General features: G+C 47.9%; 1 protein-coding gene across 1 annotated transcript in view; it reads left to right on the forward strand.

Annotated features, from left to right (window-relative positions):
- The first annotated feature begins 58 nt into the window (after nucleotides 1-58).
- The window catches only part of LOC140189898 (caspase-14-like), a 28,991-nt gene continuing 8,565 nt past the window's right edge, over nucleotides 59-20,484 (forward strand). The window contains exons 1-5 of the mRNA XM_072246240.1: nucleotides 59-185; nucleotides 5,265-5,362; nucleotides 8,106-8,258; nucleotides 14,266-14,482; nucleotides 17,140-17,247. Of these exons, the coding sequence (XP_072102341.1) occupies nucleotides 173-185; nucleotides 5,265-5,362; nucleotides 8,106-8,258; nucleotides 14,266-14,482; nucleotides 17,140-17,247 (589 nt within the window). The 5' untranslated portion in view covers nucleotides 59-172. The remainder of the gene's footprint in view (nucleotides 186-5,264; nucleotides 5,363-8,105; nucleotides 8,259-14,265; nucleotides 14,483-17,139; nucleotides 17,248-20,484) is intronic.

The raw sequence follows: 20,484 nt of genomic DNA on the forward strand, positions 1-20,484 counted from the left end.
ACTTTCTTTCTGTCAAAGGAAGCTTCACTCTCCTCACACCCCTCCCCCGGGTAAGAAATGACAGCTGAGGGGTGGGGAGTAGGTTGTAGCTGATTAATCCTGTTCTGCTGTTGAGAACCGGCGTGACTGGATATCACCTGTGGAACGTTGCTGCTGTCTGCCTGGTGCAGGAATGTCTTCCACCGGTGAGTACACGCCTGGTCGGGTGGTGGGGGGAACCTGGCTCTGGGGGTGTCCCGAGACCCTTGTGTTGGGACCCCCATATCTCACTCTCTCTCTATTCCTCTCTCACTAACTCTTCTCACCCCGCTCTCCTTTCTCTCCCTCTCCTTTCTCTCCCTCTCCCTCTCTCACCTCTCCCTCTCTCACCTCTCCCTCTCTCACCTCTCGCTCCCTCACCTCTCGCTCCCTCACCTCTCCCTCCCTCACCTCTCCCTCTCTCTCTCACCTCTCTCCCTCTCTCACCTCTCTCCCTCTCTCACCTCTCTCCCTCTCTCACCTCTCTCCCTCTCTCACCTCTCCCTCTCTCACCTCTCTCACCTCTCCTCCCTCTCTCACCTCACCTCTCCCCTCTCTCTCCCCCTCTCTCTCCCCCTCTCTCTCTCCCCCTCTCTCCCCCTCTCTCTCCCCTCTCTCTCCCCCTCTCTCCCCCTCTCTCCCCCCTCCCCCCTCCCCCCTCCCCCCTCCCCCCTCCCCCTCCCCCTCCCCCTCCCCCTCCCCCTCCCCCTCCCCCTCCCCTCCCCCTCCCCCCTCCCCCCCCTCTCCCCCTCTCTCTCCCCCTCTCTCTCCCCCTCTCTCCCTCCCTCTCTCCCTCCCTCTCTCCCCCCTCTCTCCCCCCTCTCCCCCCCTCTCCCCCCCTCCCCCCCCTCTCTCCCCTCTCTCTCCCCCTCTCTCTCCCCCCCTCTCTCCCCCCTCTCTCCCCCCTCTCTCCCCCCTCTCTCCCCCCTCTCTCCCCCCTCTCTCCCCCCCTCTCTCCCTCTCCCCCTCTCTCTCTCCACCCTCTCCCCGTCTCTCCACTCTCCCTCCGTCTCTCTCTCCCTGTCTCCTCCTCCTTGTCTCCCCACCTGCTTTCCTTGCTCTCCCCATCTCTTTCAATCCTTCTATCCCACTCCCTGCCCTCCCTCTCTCACTACCTCCTCTCTCCCTGTACTCTCTCTCTTGCTCCTTTCTGTCCCTTCTCTCTTTCTCTCTCCCCCCTCTACCCCTCTCCCCTCTTTCCATTTACACTCCTTTCGCTCTCCCTTCCCCTCACCCCACATCTCTTCCCCCTCACCCCACTCTCTTCCCCCTCTCGCCATTGTCATTTGCCCCTCCCCCAGTTCTGGGAAGAAGGTGACCTTTTCTCCCGTAAACCACAGCACAGACACACCCTTGTTCCAAGAATCTCAGCCAGTCCCTGCCCCCACTCGGCAGTCTGGAATGTTGCCAGTGATTAACGAGTGAGGCCGCTCCATCCTCACCATCCAGTGCTGGTCCCTTTGGTCAGTCTATTCCCGGCCATTGCTCCCCTTCTCCTGCAGCTCGTCCCACCAAAACCATGCCCATGAAATCCCCTTAGAAATGTGCCCCTCCCAACTTAAACCCTGCCCTCCAGTTTTGTACTTCCCTTCCCTCGGGGAGAAGACTGTGACTGTCCACCATATCTCAGCCCCTCATGAGGTCGCCCCTCAGCCTCTTTCACTCCAGTTAAAACTGTCCCAACCTGTCCAGCCTCTCGTTATAACTCAATCTCTCCAGTCCGGGAACATCTTGGTGAACCTTTCCTGCCCCTCTCCAGCTTAAAGACATCTTCCCTAAAGCTGGGCGATCAGACCTGCCCACAATACTCCAGAGGCTATGGGCTTGCAGCGTTCCCAGATTCCAGAGGAAAGGTGCCAGAATGCCAGCTGATTCCGGGAAATGAGACTCCCCTTCCAGGAATCATCAAGAGTTGGGAAGTGGGTAAAGGGGAGGATACAGAGGGAGAGAGAAATAGGGAGGGGGAAGGGAGCGACAAAGGGAGGTGAGGATGGAGGGAAGGGAGGTGGGAGAAGGGGTGGGGTTGAGAGAGGGGGTGTATGGAAGCGACTGAACTGGATGTTTGGAAGATGATTTGGGCCCCAGGCTGAATCGGAAAGGTCAGGTACAGGCTGAATCAAGGTGGTGCAGTCCAGGCTATCGAAGATTTAACACTGGACCCGATTGAAAATGTCAGGGTGTCGAGGTCCGAGGTGAGGGATGGGCTGGTTCAGGTCACTGCTCCATGATGTTTACTCGGTTCTGCATTGAACTAAGGGTCTGTGGACAAAGTGCTTGGGGACTTCAGTTCTGAACATCATTTGTTTGTGTTTATTGTTGCAGGATTTCTGCTTTATTTCTCTTTTTGCTCATTGGGTGTGATGATCTTTTTAAGGGTTTTATTGGTATCTTTGTTTTGTGGCTGCTGTAAGGAGACAAATCTCAAGCTTGTATAGCGAGTATACAGTGTCATGCAAAAGTTTGGGCACCCCTGGTCAAAATTTCTGTTACTGTGAATAACTACGCGAGTAAAGATGAGCTGATTTCCAAAAGGCATAAAGTTAAAGTTCTATTTTAACTTCATCAGTCCACAGGACTTGTTTCCAAAATGCATCAGGCTCGTTTAGATGTTCCTTTGAACCTTTTGAATAGAACTTTTTGGCCGCAATGAGTAAAGGTATGTTTGGAGAAAAAAGGGTGCAGAATTTCATGAAAAGAACCCCTCTCCAACTGTTAAGCACAGGGGTGGATCGATCATGCTTTGGACTTGTGTTGCAGCCAGTGGCATGAGGAACATTTACTAGTAGAGGGAAGAATGAATTCCATTGAATGCCAGCAAATTCTGGAAGCAAACATCAGACCGTCTGTAAAAAAGCCAAGATGAAAAGAGGATGGCTTCTACAACAGGATAATGATCCTAAACACACCTCAAAATCCACAATGGACTACCTCAAGAGGCACAAGCTGAAGGTTTTGCCTTGGGCCTCACAATCTCCCCAACCTAAACATCATCGAGAATCTGTAGATAGACCTCAAAAGAGCAGTGCATGCAAGACCGCCCAAGAATCTCACAGAACTAGAAGCCTTTTGCAAGGAAGAATGGGTGGAAATCCCCCAAATAAGAATTGAAAGACAATTAGCTGGCTATAAAAAGCGTTTACAAGTTGTGATACTTGCCAAAGTGGGTGTTACTAAGTACTGCCATGCAGGGAGCCCAAACCTTTGCTTCAGGCCCGTTTCCTTTTTTGTTATTTTGAAACTGTAAAAGATGGAAATAAAGAAGTTTTCTTGCTTAAAATATTAAAGAAATGTGTCATCTTTAACGTTATGCCTTTGGAACCAAGTCGTCTTTACTTGCTTAGCTATTCAGAGTAACAGAAATTTTGACCAGGAGTGCCCAAACTTTTGCATGCCACTGTATATTCTGATAAAAAATGTACTTTGGAATCTTTGAGAGAGGGAGGATATCACGAAGCTGGAGAGGGAGCTTTTCATTTAAAATGCTGGTGGAACTGAGCAGGTCAGGCAGCATCTATGGGAAAATGTACAGGCTGAGACGCCCGAAATGTTGACTGTACTATCACTGAACCCTCCGACAAACTTTATACATCTATAAGTCATAAGAGCCGAATTAGGCCATTTGGCCTATTGAATCTTCTCCACCATTTCATCCCTCTCAACCCTATCCACCTGCCTTCTGCCTGTAACCTTTGACGCCCTGATTAATCAAGTACCTATCAACCTCTGCTTTAATATAACCAATGACTTGGCCTCCACTGTTGCCTGTGGCGATGAATTCTGCAGATTTACCACCCTCTGGATGAAGAAATTCCTGCTCATCTCTGTTGTAAATGGACATCCCTCTATTTTGAGGGTGTGCTGTCTGGTCCTAGACTGCACCGCCACAGGAAACCTCCTCTCCATGTCACTGTATCAGGGCCTTTCAACATTCAATAGGTTTCAATAACATCCCCCTCATACTTCTGAATTCCAGTGAGTACAGGCCCAAAGCTATCAAAAGCCCTCATATGATAACCCTTTCCTGGAATCATTCTCGTAAACCTCCTTTGAATCCTCTCCAATGTCAGCAGATCCTTTTCAGATAAGGCCCCCAAAACTACTGACGATTCTCCAAGTGAGGCCTCACCAGTGCCTGATTAAGCCTCAACGTTACGTCCTTGCTTTTATGTTTTAGTCCTTTCAAAATGATTGCTACCATTTACCTTCCTCGCCACAGACTCAAGCTGAAAATTAACCTTTAGAGAATCCTGCCATGAGGTCTCCCAAGCCCCTTTGTACCTTGGATTTTTGTATGTTCTCTTTGTTTAGAAAATAGTGTATGCTTTTATTCCTTGCAGTAACGTTCATGAGCATTTAGGTTCAAAGCAAATGTATTATCAAAGTATATATTTGCCACCATATACAACCCTGAGATTCGTTTTCTTGTGGGCATACTCAACAAGTATACAGAATAATAACTAGAGGAGAATTAATGAAGACCACCCAATTAGGACATTAAACCAAAGAACAGATAACAAGTTGCACAAATACAAAAAGAAGAAATAATAAATAAATAAGCGAGAACATGAGATGAAGAGCCCTTGAAAGTGGGTCCATAGGTTTCGGGAAGAGTTCAGTGATGGGCAAGTGAAGATATCCCCTCTGATTCAAGAGCCTGATGTCTGGGGTAGTGACTGTTCCTGAACCTGCTGGTGTGAGTCCTCCCTTCACTGGGTTTCAGTGAGATCCCCACACCTCAGTTCTTCCCTCTTGCAGGATGAGGTTCTGTTGCCATTTCCATAGCTCTGGGGTTTTATGGGAAGGCGTTGCTAGCCCTATGTTCAACCCTCTTCCTTTCACAGCCGGGTTTGTGACCGTCCGCAGGGGTGTCTTAACTCATGGTCTTAATATTTATTATTTATTTTGTTATTATTACCATTTCTATAAACTTGCCTTTTTCATATTGGTCGATTTTCCCAGTTTTTGTTATGTGATGTTTTCTATTCTTTCTAATGTGTTTCTTACTCTTTACTGTGAATGCCCTCAAAAATGATGAATCTTGGGGTAGTCTATGGTGATGTATACATTATTTACTTTAAACTCTGGAAAGAATGGCAGTGGACAGCTGTGGTGAAGAGTATTTTTGAGTGAAGTTTCCCCTTGGTTCAGGAGCCTGTTAGTTGAGGGGTAATAACTGTTCCTAAAACCGAGTCTTTCTCTCAACTATGGGCTCCAGGGCTTCATTAATCTTGAATTTGTTTCCTCAGATGTGGACAGCAAAGCTGCCCTGGAGTCCCCTCGTCCAGACAATGATGTGTCGTCGCCATCACCGAGAGCCTCTAGGCCGCAGGACGTGCAGGATCAGGTGGGTTAGGGAGGAGTGGGGTAGACACATCTGGTGAAACAATGTGAGCTCAGTACGCAACAGGGGGCGGTGGTGGGGGAGGAGACCATTAAACAGCACGGGCGTTGACCAGACCCTGGGTGTGGCATCACATGGGCGTCCAACTCACAGGTCAAATGGGAGAGAGGCCAGAGGTGTGGGTGTGGTCAGTTGTCAGGCTGGTGGACTGGCGAGGGGGTTGGGGGTCCTGTCACCAGTGAGACCAGAGGTTGAGGCCTAGTTTTTCAGGGTCCCATTATCAGTGAGTCCAGTGTTCATAGTCTTTGGTTCAGGTTCTCGTTCATTGTTGTCTGCGAGTCCTACATTGATACTAGATATTGAGGTCCAAAGACCAGTAGGAAGCCTGGGTCAAGGCCAAAGGCCAGACAGCGGTCCGGGTCAAGGCCTGAGACTGGTAGGAGGCCAGGGTCGAGGCCTGAGTCCAGGCCTGAAGACCTGTAGGAGGCTCAGACACTGGTTAGAGGCAGAGGCCAGATGGTGGTCTGGGTCAAGGCCCAATTGAGGCACAAACATAGCATGCCCACAACTCACTAACCCTAACCCAAATGTCTTTGGAATGTGGGAAGAAATCCACATGGTTGTAGGGAGAACATACAGTGGGAAGGGGGCAGGGAGATAGGACCCGTGGTTTGGAAAAGGGGAAGGAACGGGAAACACCAGAGAGACATTCTGTACTGATCAATAAACCAATTATTTGGAATCAATGACCTTGCCTGGTGTCTCAGGGCTGGGTGTGTCTGCTCCCACACCCCTGGCACTCGCTCCCTGCCACCTGTTCCACACCCCTCCACCCTCGCCATTCCCAACACCCTTTGTTCCCAGGGACCCTGTGATCTCCGTCTCAGAGGCCGACCTTAGGCTGTCTTTAAAGAGAGTGAACCCTCGCAATGTGGAATGCCCCAATAGAGTACCTGGCAAGGCTCTGAAAACTTGCGCCAACCAACTGACGGGAGTATTCAAGGACATTTTCAACCTCTCACTGCTATGGGCAGAAGTTCTCACGCTTCAAAAAGGCAACAATTATGCCAGTGCTTAAGAAGAAAATGTGAGCTGCCTTAATGACTATTGCCCAGTAGCACTCACATTGACAGTGATGAAATGCTTTGAGAGGTTGGTCATGACTAGACTGAACTCCTGCCTCAGCAAGGACTTGGACCCATTGCAATTTGCCCATCGCCACAATAGGTCAACGGTAGGCACAATCTCAATAGCTCTTCACAGGGCCGTAGACCACCTGGACAATACAAACCCCTGTGTCAGGATGCAGTTCATTGACTATAGCTCAGCATTTAACACCATCATTCCCATGATCCTGATTGAGAAGTTACAGAACCTGGGCCTCTGTACCTCCTCTGCAACTGGATCCTCGACTTCCTAACCACAAAACCACGATCTTTGTGGATTGGTGATAATATCTCCTCCTCGCTGATGATCAACACTGGTGCACCTCTCTCTGTAGCCGTGACTGTGCGGCTAGGCATAGCTCAAATACCATCTATAACTTTGCTGATGATACAACCATTGTTGGTAGAATCTCAGATGGAGACAAGAGGGCGTACAGGAGTGAGATATGCCAACTAGTGGAGTGGTGTTGCAGCAACAACCTGGCAGTCAACGTCAGCAAGACGAAAGAGCTGATTGTCGATTTCAGAAAGGGTAAGATGATAGAACATATACCAATCCTCATAGAGGGATCGGAAGTGGAGAGAGAACAGTTTTAAGTTCCCGGATGTCAAAATCTCTGAGGACCTAACCTGGTCCCAACATATCGATGCAGTTATAAAGAAGACAAGACAGCGACTGTACTTCATTAGGAGTTTGAAGAGATTTGGTATGTCAACAAAAACAATCAAAACCTGTAGATGTACCGTGGAGAGGATTCTGACAGCTGTATTCTATGTGGTATGGGAGAGGGGGGCTACCGCTCAGGACCGAAAGAAGCTGCAGAGGTTGTAAATTTAGTCAGCTCCATCTTGGGCATTAGCCTATAAAGTACCATGACATCTTCAAGGAGTGGGGTCTCAGAAAGGCAGTGTCCATTATTAAGGACCCCCAGCACCCAGGGTGTGCCCTGTTCTCATTGCTACAATCAGGAAGGAGGTACAGAGCACTGAAGGCACACACTCAGCGATTCAAGAACAGCTTCTTCCCCTCTGCATCGATTCTAAATGGACATTGAACCCGTGAACACTACCTCACTTTTTTAATATATATTATTTCTGTTTTTGCATGATTTTAAGTCTATTCTATATATGTATATTGTAATTGATTTATTTATTCTTCTAGATTATGTATTGCATTGAACTGCTGCTGCTAAGTTAACAAATTTCACGACCCATGCTGGTAATAATAAATCTGATTCTGATTTATAAACTGGCTCTCCGTTCCATGTTGACAAATACAGTAGTGTGCAAAAGTCCCGTTCACCCTAACAATAGAAAATCTGCAGATGCTGGAAATCCAAGCAACACACACAAAATGCTCCTGTTCACACTCGCTATCTACATGTGCCTAAAGCTTTTGCACGTTACTGTATAAACTTGTTACAGGCAGCGGCAGGATTTGAACCCAGATTACTGGCACTGTAAAGGCGTTACGCGAACCGCTAAACTACTGCAGATTAATTCGTTGAAGTTATTCAGGGGTTTGTAGGTAATGGTGGGACAGAAATGTGATGTGATATTTCCTGTATTCTATCTCACAGGATGACCGCTACAACATGTCCGGTGTAAGGAAGGCCTTCATCCTCTGTGTCACAGAGCAGAGAGAAGGGGCCAAAATAGATTTGCGTAATCTCAAGGATATATTGCAGACCCTGGATTTCGAAGTGACTGAGTGTATCAATCCGACTGGCAAGGTGAGGTATTTTCATAGTATTTGTTCACTGTATAGGGTCCACATTTCCGAGGATCTCACCTGGTTCCTGAACTCCTCCATCCTGATCAAAAAGGCACAACAGCACCTTTATTTCCTGCGGAGCATGAAAAAAGCTCACCTCTGTCCCAGGATACTGACGGACTTTTACCGCTGTTCCACTGAGAGCATACTCAGCAACTGCATCTCAGTGTGGTATGGCAATTGTCCCGTATCGGACTGCAAAGCACTCCAGCATGTGGTGAAAACTGCCCAGCAGATTATCGGCACCCAATTGCCCACCATTGAGAACATCTACCATAAACACTGCCTGGGCAGGGCGAAAAGCAATATCAGGGATGCATCTCATCCTAACTATGGACTTTTTACTCTTCTCCCATCCGGTAGGCGCTACAGGAGCCTCCGTTCCCGCACCAGCAGGCACAGGAAGAGCTTCTTCCCTGAGGCTGTAACACTATTGAACCTCACATCACAGCGCTAAGCAGTATTGCATCTGTATTGTGCTGTCTCAGTACTTTTATATTTGTGTGCTGTCGCACTTACTTTTATTCGCAGTTATTTTGTAAGTAACACTATTCTTTGCATTTCTGGTCAGGTGCTAAATGCATTTCATTGGCATTGTATCTGTACCCGGCACAATGACAATAACACCTGCAAGAAGTGCATCCAGCTGCAGCTCCTAACAAACCGCGTTAGGGAACTGGAGCAGGAGCTGGATGACCTGCGGATCATTCGGGAGAATGAGGAGATTATAGGTAGTAGCTACAGGGAGGTAATTATGCCAAAGGAGCAGAGGACAGGAAATTGGGTCACTGTCAGGCGAGGGAAGAGGAAAGGGCAGGCAGAGCAGGGTTCCCCTGTGGCCATTCCCCTCAACAACAAGTATACCGCATTGGATACTGTTGGGGGGGGATGACTTACCTGGGACAAGCTGCAGTAGCTGGATCTCTGGCACTGAGTCTGGCTCTGCAGTGCAGAAGGGAGGGTGGAAAAAGAGGAGAGCAGTAGTGATAGGGGACTCGATTGTTAGGGGTGCAGATAGGAGGTTCTGTGGTCGTGACAGAGAATCCAGGATGATTTGTTGCCATCCGGGTGCCAGGGTCAAGGTTGTCTCTGATCGATTGCATGACATTCTGAAGTGGGAGGGTGATCAGCCAGATGTCGTGGTGCACATTGGTACCAATGACATAGTAAGGAAGAGTGAGGAGGTCCTGGAGAGTGAGTATAGAGAGCTTGGTAGGAAGTTGAAAAGCAGGACCTCGAGGGTGGTAATCTCAGGATTGCTACCTGTACTACGTGCCAGTGAGGGTAAGAATAGGATGCTCTGGAGGATGAACAAGTGGCTGAGGAACTGGTGTAGGGGGCAGGATTTCAGATTTCAGGATAATTGGGACCTCTTCTGGGGCAGCTGGGACCTGTACAAGAGAGACGGTTTACACTTGAACTACAGGGGGACCAATATCCTTTCAGGGAGGTTTGTTAGTGCTATTGGGGAGGCTTTAAACTAGATTTGCAGGGGGATGGGAACCAGAGTGCCAGAGCTGACAGTAGGGCTGGGGTGAAAATAAATGATGTTAAAAGTTCAAGCAAAGCCGCAAATAGAAAGGTTGTGAGTGGTGGTAAAAATCTTCTGAGGTGTAAATATTTCAATGCTAGGAGTATTGTGGGGAAGGCAGATGAGTTGAGGGCGTGGATTGATATGTGGAGTTATGACGTTATAGCAATTAGTGAAACTTGGCTACAGGAGGGGCAGGACTGGCAGCTTAATATTCCAGGGTTCCGATGTTTCAGATGTGATCGAGGCAGAGGAATGAAAGGTGGGGGAGTAGCATTGCTTGTTAGGGAAAATGTTACAGCAGTGCTCAGGCAGGACAGGTTAGAGGGCTTGTCTACTGAGTCCTTATGGGTGGAGCTGAGAAACAGGAAAGGTATGGCCACATTAGTGGGGTTGTATTATAGACCACCCAATAGTCAGCGAGAATTGGAGGAGCAAATCTGCAGAGAGACAGCAGGGAACTGCAGGAAACATAAAGTTGTGCTGGTAGGGGATTTTAATTTTCCACATATTCGTTGGGACTCCCATACTGTTAGGGGTCTAGATGGGTTAGAGTGTGTAAAATGTGTTCAGGAAAGTTTTCTAAATCAGTATATAGCGGTACCAGCTAGAGGGGATGCAATATTAGATCTCCTATTAAGAAACGAGTTAGGACAAGTGACGGAAGTGTGTGTAGGGGAGCACTTCGGTTCCAGTGAATCATAACACCATTAGTTTCAACCTGATCATGGATAAAGATAGATCTGGTCCTAGGGTTGAGGTTCTAAACTAGAAGAAGGCCACATTTGAAGAAATGAGAAAGGATCTAAAAAGTGTGTATTGGGACATGTTGTTCTCTGGCAAGGATGTGATTGGTAAGTGGGAAGCCTTCAAAGGAGAAATTTTGAGAGTGCAGAGCTTGTATGGTCCTGTCAGGATTAAAGGCAAAGTGAATAGGAATAAGGAACCTTGGTTCTCAAGGGATATTGCAACTCTGATAAAGAAGAAGAGAGAGTTGTATGGCATGTATAGGAAACAGGGAGTAAATAAGGTGCTTGAGGAGTATAAAAAGTGCAAGAAAACACTTAAGAAGGAAATCAGGAGTGCTAAAAGAAGACATGAAGTTGCCTTGGCAGTCAAAGTGAAGGATAATCCAAAGAGCTTTTACAGGTATATTAAGAGTAAAAGGATTGTAAGGGATAAAATTGGTCCTCTTGAAGATCAGAGTGGTTGGCTATGTGCAGAACCAAAAGAAATGGGGGAGATCTTAAATGGTTTTTTTTGCATCTGTATTTACTAAGGAAACTGGCATGAAGTCTATGGAATTAAGGGAAACAAGTAGTGAGATAATGGAAACTGTACAGATTGAAAAGGAGGAGGTGCTTGCTATCGTGAGGTAAATTAAAGTGGATAAATCCCCAGGACCTGACAGGGTATTCCCTCGGACCTTGAAGGAGACTAGTGTTGAAATTGCAGGGGCCCTGGCAGATATATTTAAAATGTCGGTGTCTACGGGTGAGGTGCTGGAGGATTGGAGAATGGCTCATGTTGCTCCGTTGTTTAAAAAAAGATCAAAAAGTAATTTGGGAAATTATAGGCCGGTAAGTCTGACGTCGGTAGTGGTTAAGTTATTGGAGGGAGTACTAAGAGACAGAATCTACAAGCATTTGGATAGACAGGGACTTATTAGGGAGAGTCCAACATGGCTTTGTGCGTGGTAGGTCATGTTTGACCAATCTATTGGTGTTTTTTTGAGGAGGTTACCAGGAAAGTGGATGAAGGGAAGGCAGTGGATGGTGTCTACATGACTTCAGTAAGGCCTTTGACAAGGTCCCGCATGGGAGGTTAGTTAGGAAAATTCAGTCGCTAGGTATACATGGGGAGGTGGTAAATTGGATTAGACATTGGCTCGATGGAAGAAGCAGAGAGTGGTAGTAGAGAATTGCTTCTCCGAGTGGAGGCCTGTGACTAGTGGTGTGCCACAGGGATCAGTGCTGGGTCCATTGTTATTTGTCATCTATATCAATGATCTGGATGATAATGTGGTAAATTGGATCAGCAAATTTGCTGACGATACAAAGATTGGAGATGTAGTGGACAGTCAGGAAGGTTTTCAAAGCTTGCAGAGGGTCTTGGACCAGCTGGAAAAATGGGCTGAAAAATGGCAAATGGAGTTTAATACAGCCAAGTGTGAGGTATTGCACTTTGGAAGGACAATCCCAAGTAGAACATACAGGGTAAATGGTAAGGCACTGAGGAATGCAGAAGAACAGAGGGATCTGGAAATACAGATACAAAATTCCCTAAAAGTGGCGTCACAGGTCGATAGGGTCGTAAAGAGAGCTTTTGGTACATTGGCCTTTATTAATCAAAGTATTGAGTATAAGAGTTGGAATGTTATGATGAGGTTGTATAAGCATTGGTGAGGCCGAATCTGGAGTATTGTGTTCAGTTTTGGTCACCAAATTACAGGAAGGATATTAATAAGGTTGAAAGAGTGCAGAGAAGGTTTACAAGGATGTTGCCGGGACTTGAGAAACTCAGTAACAGAGAAAGGTTGAATAGGTTAGGACTTTATTCCCTGGAGCGTAGAAGAATGAGGGGAGATTTGATAGAGGTATATAAAATTATGATGGGTATCGATAGAGTGAATGCAAGCAGGCTTTTTCCACTGAGGCAAGGGGAGAAAAAAACCAGAGGACATGGGTTAAGGGTGAAGGGGGAGAAGTTTAAAGGGAACATTTGGGGAGACTTCTTCACACAGAGAGTGGTGGGAGTGTGGAATGAGCTGGCAGACGAGGTGGTAAATGCAAGTTTTTTTTTTTGACATTTAAGAATAAATTGGACAGATACATGGATGGGAGGTGGGAGGTGTATGGAGGGATATGGTCCGTGTGCAGGTCAGTGGGACTAGGCAGAAAATGGTTCTGCACAGCCAAGAAGGGCCAAAAGGCCTGTTTCTGTGCTGTAGTTTTTCTATGGTTTCTAAATTGAATCTAATCTAATCTAATATTTCTCACTCACTCTTAGAGAAATTGGGGGGGCATATCACCTGTTTTCCTCCCCCCCCCCCCCCCCGTGTTGGCAAAGGGATTCTCAGATTTGAGAAGGGTCGAAATCGGAACGACTTTGTTATTGTCACGTGAACAGTGAGGAGGAGATGGTCACCTCTTTGTACACTGTGGCTTTGTGAAGAGGGTCTGGATAAGGCAGCAGGGATCTACAAGTTGCTACGAGAAAGACAAAGAAGGACCGGCTGTGATGAAATGGTGAAGTAGACTTGATGGGCTAAATGGCCTAATTCTGCTCCTGTATCTTATGGTCAGACCCCGGCACCTGCTTGGCAGAGGACTTGTCTGGTCTTCTGGGAGGGTAGGGGCGGGGGGACACACAGTGACAGACAACGAGTGAGTACCCCGGTGAAGGACGCCCAAAGCATGCTTAAGCCAGTTCCATTTGCCTGTACTTGGCCCGTGTCATAAGACACCACCCACCACGTGACAATTAACCAATTTACTAACTTATCGTTTTCTGTTTGTACGACTTCAATTTATTGAAAAGATCTGTATGGATGGGAAACAATTCAAATGTTTAGACTGTGCTTGTTGTTCTGTACTTAATATTTCAGTAATCTTGTATATATACTGGCTGATTAAGCATTCTTGTTCTTTTAAGTAATCCATTACAGGTTGTATGTATAAATACGTGAATTGCATACTACTGTCATATCGCATACAGTTTGCCCACTACAGAAAGGATGTTGAGGCTTTGGAGAGGGTGCAGAGGAGGTTTACCAGAATACTGCCTGGTTTAGAGGGCGTATGCTATCACGAGAGGCTGGATAAACTTGGGTTGTTTTCTCTGGAGTGCCGGAGGCTGAGAGGAGATCTGATATGTGAGGCATCAATAGAGTAGATGGGGAGTATCTGTTTCCCAGGGTTGAGATGTTTAATACCAGAAGGGCATGCATGAAAGTGAGAGGGGGTAGGTTCAAAGGGGTAAGTTTTTTACTCAGTGCCTGGAATGTGCTCCCTGGTATGGTGGGAGAGGCAAATATATTAGAGGTTTCTAAGAGCAGTTTGAATTGGCACATAAATGTGCGGAAGATGAAGGGATATGGACTTTGTGTAAGTAGGAGGGAATAGTGCTTGGGTGTATTCTTTTTAATTTTTAGCTGGTTCAGCACAACATTGTGGGCCGAATGGCCTGTTCCTGTGCTGTATCTTCTATGTTCTATCATGCTACCATGTGAAACGTGCACACCTTGCATAAAGTAAACCCAAAGTTCCCCGACTCCCGTGTCTTCATTTGAATTAATCTAATGTTTTGAAATGACAAACCTGTACTTGCTCAGCATCTGAACCAAGTTTGGATGCAGGGCGAGGAGCAATAGTCTCACGAGCCGTGGCCAGAGGGGCAGTAAACAAGGGCATTCACACCTTGGCTCTTCACGCAGGAAATCATCTCCTCCCTGGAGAAGTACCGTGACAGCATCGAGGACGAAGTCTGCTGCTCCTTCGTGTTCATTCTGGCGCATGGATCGGAGGGCAAGGTTAAGGGTCGTGACAAAAAAGAGGTTGACCTTGAGGAGATCTTCGACATGTTCAACAACGAGGAGTGTTGTAGTCTGCAGCAGAAGCCCAAGGTGTTCGTCATCCAAGCCTGCAGAGGAGGTGAGAACAGAGAGAGAGACACACAAAGATAGAGAGAGAAAGAGAGGAAAAAAAAAGAGACAGAGAGTGACACAGACAGAGAGACCGGGAGAGAGGGAGACAGAGAGGGAATGACAGATAGACAGAGAGACGGGGGACAGACAGAGAGAGTGACAGAGAGGGACAGATAGACAGCCGGAGAGAGAGAGAGAAAGGTGAGATGGGGAGAGGCAGGCAGTCAGAGAAAGAGACAGAGAGACTGTGTGAGAGAGGCAGAGATATGAGATATGACAGGCAGACAGACACTTGGTGTGAGAGAGAGAGAGAGAGAGACTGAGAGGAGAGCAGGAAAGAGAGAGAGTAATACGAGAGTGAAAGGGAAGATGAGATGAGGAAACAGGCTGAGAGGAAAAGGGAATGAGAAGGGATGGGAAGGGTGAACAGGGAAAATGTGGAACAAGCAACTTGGGGGAAGTTCGGCAAACCCACTACATGCCTCACCACACCCAACTACATAACGGGGGTGAGAGAGGGTAGAGACAGAGAGAGGTGAGGGAAATGGAGAGAGAGAGAGAAAGAGACAGAGAGGGAGAGATACAGGGGTCTCAGGACCATTTCCAAATGCAGCTTTCCCCAATCGCCCAGACATGTACTCGCTGGTAGAAGACATTCCTGAACTACTGAGACAGGACCAACATCCCCCAGACAACAGGAAGATGTGCCCTGTCTCAATACTGGCACAGGGTTAATCAGGGTGGGGTGAGGTGAGGGGGATGGAGTGAGGAGGTGTTGGAGTGGGGGGTAGGGTGAGGGGGATGCGGTGGGGGTGTTGGGGTCAAGGGGATGAAGTGAGGGTGTTGGGGTGAGGGGGATAGGGGATGGGGGTTAGGGTGAGGGGGATGGAGTGAGGGTGTTGGGGTGAGGGGGATGGGGTGAGGGTGTTGGGGTGAGGGGGATAGGGGATGGGGGTAGGGTGAGTGGGATGGGGTGAGGGGGATGCGGTGGGGGTGTTGGGGTCAAGGGGATGGAGTGAGGGTGTTGGGGTGAAGGGGATAGGGGACAGGGTTAGGGTGAGGGTGTTGGGGTGAGGGGGATGGGGGTGGGGTGAGTGGGATGGAGTGGCTTTCCCTGAGGCCCACAGGACCAGGAATGCTGCTAGTTGGATCAGGATGAGACGTATTTGTTGCTTCCTGCATTCAATATACTCCAGGCTCATCCTGTCTCTCGATTGCAATTCCTGCTCTCTCCACTCACCCCTTGGCACCTCTCATGGCTGGAATTTTCTCAGGGCGGCACGGTTATCGTGACACCATTGCAGTGCCAGTGACCCGGGTTCGATCACTGTCAGTAAGGAGTTTCTCCGCTCTCACGAAACCGCTTGGGAGCAAATTCCATGCGTTTACCACCCTAAGGAAGGGAAGGAATTTTTCATCCCATTTCAAATTGCTTTGGTTGTACCCCCACCCCCACCCCCATCCCCACCCAGAGACAAAAGAAACAAACCCCTCCCAGGGTTTACACACAACCTGTTCTTTGCAAGTATGTGATGGGACAGTGTGGAGGGAGATTCACTCTCTGTCTGACCCCAGGAGTGTGTGATGGGACAATGTGGAGGGAGCTTCACTCTGTGTCTGACCCCGGGAGTGTGTGATGGGACAATGTGGAGGGAGTTTCACTCTCTGTCTGACCTCGGGAGTGTGCAATGGGACAGTGTGGAGGGAGCCTCACTCTGTGTGTGACCCCGGGAGTGTGCGATGGGACAGTGTGGAGGCAGCTTCACTTTGTGTCTGATCCCAGGATTGTGTGATGCAACAATGTAGAGGGAATTTCACTGCGTGTCTGACCCCAGGAGTGTGTGATGGGACAGTGTGGAGGGAGCTTCGCTCTGTGTCTGAACCCAGGAGTGTGTTATGGGACAGTGTGGAGGGAGACTCCTCCGTGTCTGACCCCGGGAGTGTGTGATGGGACAGTGTGGAGGGAGTTTCATTCTCTGTCTGACCCCGGGAGTGTGTGATGGGACAATGTGGAGGGAGTTTCACTCTGTGTCTGACCCCAGGAGTGTGTGATGGGACGGTGTGGAGGGAGCTTCACTGTGTGTGTGACCCCAGGAGTGTTGTGATGGGACAGTGTGGAGGGAGCCTCACTCTGTGTCTGACCCTGGGAGTGTGTGATGGGACGGTGTGGAGGGAGTTTCACTCTGTGTCTGACCCCGGGAGTGTGTGATGGGACAGTGTGCAGGGAATTTCACTCTTTGTCTGACCCCAGGAGTGTGTGATGGGACAGTGTGGAGGGAGCTTCACTTGGTGTCTGACCCCGGGAGTGTGTGATGCAACAGTGTAGAGGGAATTTCACTGCGTGTCTGACCCTAGGAGTGTGTGATGGGACAGTGTGGAGGGAGCTTCACTCTGTGTCTGACCCTGGGAGTGTGCGATGGGACAGTGTGGAGGGAGCTTCACTCTGTGTCTGACCCCGGGAGTGTGTGATGGGACAGTGTGGAGGGAGCTCTATGTCTGACCTTGGGGGTATGCGATGGGATGGGACAGTGTGGTAGGAGTTTTTCTCTGTGTTCGACTGTGGGATTGTGTGATAGGTCGGTGTGGAGGGAATTTTTACTTTATGTCTGGCTCTGGGATTGTGTGATGAGATATATAATGGAAAGTTTTGATGTATTTTTCTAGAGAAAAAAGACCATGGTTCTGATTTGGCCGGCTTCCGTGCTTTGCCTTCGGAACCTGAGAAACTCCCGATGGTTTCGGACACCTTTGTCGTGTACCCCTCACGACCAGGTTAGTTGTCTCCTTGCTCCATCGTCGATCCCAATCCACCTTGAGTCTACTCTTCCCTCTCCAGAACACCATCCACATGCATTCCCAGACTTCCAAATCCCCATCCCAAAGCATCCACAATTCCAGTCTTCCAAATCCCCATCCCAATCTACCAAATCCCCATCCCAATGTATCCAGTCACCATCCCAACGCATCCACCATTGCAATTTTCAGAATTCGCTTCCCAAAGAATGCATAATCCCTATCTTCCCAGTTCCCATCCCAAAACATCCACGATTCCAACTTCCCATACCAACCCAAAATGCCCAGGATTCCACTCTTCCCTTACCTCATTCCAAAGTGTCAGCAATTCCAATTTTCCCAATCCCCATCCCAAAACATTCAATCTCAGATCTTCCAGACCCAAATCCCAACCCAGGAAAGGCCCTAACACCTGGATTTCTCTGAGCCTCAATTTGGCGACATGCATAGCAAGATCCCACGGTGATTGTTGGCCCCCTCTGGGTGCCTTGGTTGTCCAAGGACCCCCTCTACCCTACATTCCAGGCAGGGAATCTCACTCACTAGTGGGTGTTCTACAGGGTCTGTGTTGGGACCGATTCTTTTTACGTTATATGACAGTGACCTAGATGATGAAATTGTTGGCTTTGCGGGCAAATTTGCAGACAATACAAAGAGGCGGAGGGACAGGTAGTGCTAAGGAAGCAGAGAAATTTAGACAGATTATAAGAATGGACAAAGAAGTGGCAGATAGAATATAGTGTCAGGATATGTATGGTCATGCACTTTGGTAGAAGGAATAGACTATTTTCTAAATGGAGAGAAAATTCAAAAAACTGAGATCCAAAAGGATTTACTAACCCCTCCCTCCACTTCCTCATCTAGGTCATTTATAAAAATCACGAAGTAGGGGTCCCAGAACAGATCCCTGAGGCACACCAGTGGTGACCGACCTCCATCAGAATATGACATGTCTACAACCACTCTTAGCCTTCTGTGGGCAAGCCAGTTCTGGATCTACAAAGCAGTGTTCCCTTGGATCCTATGCCTCCTGACTTTCTCAATAAGCCTTGCATGGGATACTTTGTCAAATGTCTTGCTGAAATCCACCTACTGCTTTACCTTCATCAATGTGTTTAGTCACATCCTCAAAAAATGCAATCAGGCTCGTAAGGCACAACCTACCTTTGACAAAGGCATGCTGACTATTCCTAATCATATTATGCCTCTCCAAATGTTCATAAATCCTGCTTCTCAGGATCTTCTCCATCAACTTACCAGCCACTGAAGTAAGATTCACTGGTCTATAATTTCTTGGGCTGTCTCTACTCCCTTTCTTGAACAATGGAACAACATCTGCAACCCTCCAATCCTCCGGAACCTCTCCCGTCCCCATTGATGATGCAAAGATCATCACCAGAAGCTCAGCAATCTCCTCCCTCGCCTCCCACAGTAGCCTGGGGTACATCTCCTCCGGTCCCGGTGACTTATCCAACTTGATGCTTCCCAAAAGCTCTAGCGCATTCTCTTCCTTAATATCTACATGCTCAAGCTTTTCAGTCTTCTGTAAGTCATCCCTACAATCGCCAAGATTCTTTTCCGCAGTGAATACTGAAGCAAGGTATTCATGAAGTACCTCTGCTATCTCCTCCTCTTCCATACACACTTTTCCACTGTCACACCTGATTGGTCCTATTCTCTCACGTCTTATCCTCTTGCTCTTCACATACTTGTAGAATGCCTTGGGGTTTTCCTTAATCCTGTCCGCCAAGGCCTGCTCATGGCCCCTTCTGGCTCTCCTAATTTCTTTCTATGGTCCTTCCTGCTAGCCTTATAATCTTCTAGATCTCTATCATTACCTAGTTTTTTGAACCTTTGGTAAACTCTTCTTTTCTTCTTGACTAGATTTATAACAGCCTTTGTAGACTAGGGTTCCTGTAACCTACCATCCTATGCCTGTCTCATTGGAACGTACCTATGCAGAACCCCAAACAAATATCCCCTGAACATTTGCCACATTTCTTCCGTACATTTCCCTGAGAACTTCTGTTCCCAGTTTATGCTTCCAAGTTCTTGCCTGATAGCCTCATATTTCCCCTTACTCCAATTAAACACTTTCCTAACTTGTCTGTTCCTATCCCTCTCCAATGCTCTGGTAAAGGAGATAGAATTATGAACACTATCTTCAAAATGCTCTCTCACGGAGAGATCTGACACCTGACCAGGTTCATTTTCCAATACCAGATCAAGTACAGTCTCTATTCTTGTAGGCTTATTTACATATTATGTCAAGAAATCTTACCGAACACACCTAACAAACTCCACCCCACCTAAACCCCTCGCTCTAGGGACATGCCAATCGATATTTGGGAAATTAAAATCTCCCACCACAACAACCCTGTTATTATTACACCTTTCCAGAATGTGTCTCCCTATCTGCTCCTTGATGTCCCTGTTACTATTGCGTGGTCTATAAAAAATACCCAGTAGAGATATTGACTCCTCCTTGTTCCTAACTTCCATCCACAGAGACTCAGTAGACAAACCCTGCATTGCGTCCAGCTTTTCTGCAGCTGTGACAGTATCGCTGATCAACAGTGCCACGCCCCCTCCTCTTTTGCCTCCCTCCCTGTCCTTTCTGAAACACCTAAAACCCGGCACTCAAAGTAACTATTCCTGCCCCTGAGCCATCCAAGTCTCTGTAATGGCCACAACATCATAGCTCCAAGTACTGATCCACACTCTAAGCTCATCCGCTTTGTTTATAATACTCCTTGCATTAAAATAGACACATCTCAAACCATCGGTCTGAGCGTGTCCCTTCTCTATCCTCCCCCTCACACCATCTCCAAGATTTCTCTATATGTGAGCCAACCACCTCTTCCTCCATCTCTTCAGTTTGGTTCCCACCCCCCAGCAATCCTAGCTTAAACTCTTCCCAATTGCCTTAGCAAACCTCCTCGCCAGGATATTGGTCCCGCTGGGATTCAAGTACAACCCGTCCTTTTTGTACAGGTCACTCCTGCCCCAAAAGAGGTCCCAATTATCCTGAAATCTGAACCCCTGCCCCCTGCTCCAATCCCTCAGCCACACATTTATCCTCCACCTCATTCTATTCCTGTACTCACAGTCGCGGGGCACAGGTAGTTATCCCGAGATGACTTCCCTTGTGGTCCTGCTTCTCAACTTCCTTCCTAACTCCCTGTAGTCTGCTTTCAGAACCACCTCCCTTTTCCT

Source organism: Mobula birostris, chromosome 29, assembly GCF_030028105.1.
Source record: "Mobula birostris isolate sMobBir1 chromosome 29, sMobBir1.hap1, whole genome shotgun sequence".
NCBI classification, from domain to species: Eukaryota; Metazoa; Chordata; class Chondrichthyes; order Myliobatiformes; family Myliobatidae; genus Mobula; species Mobula birostris.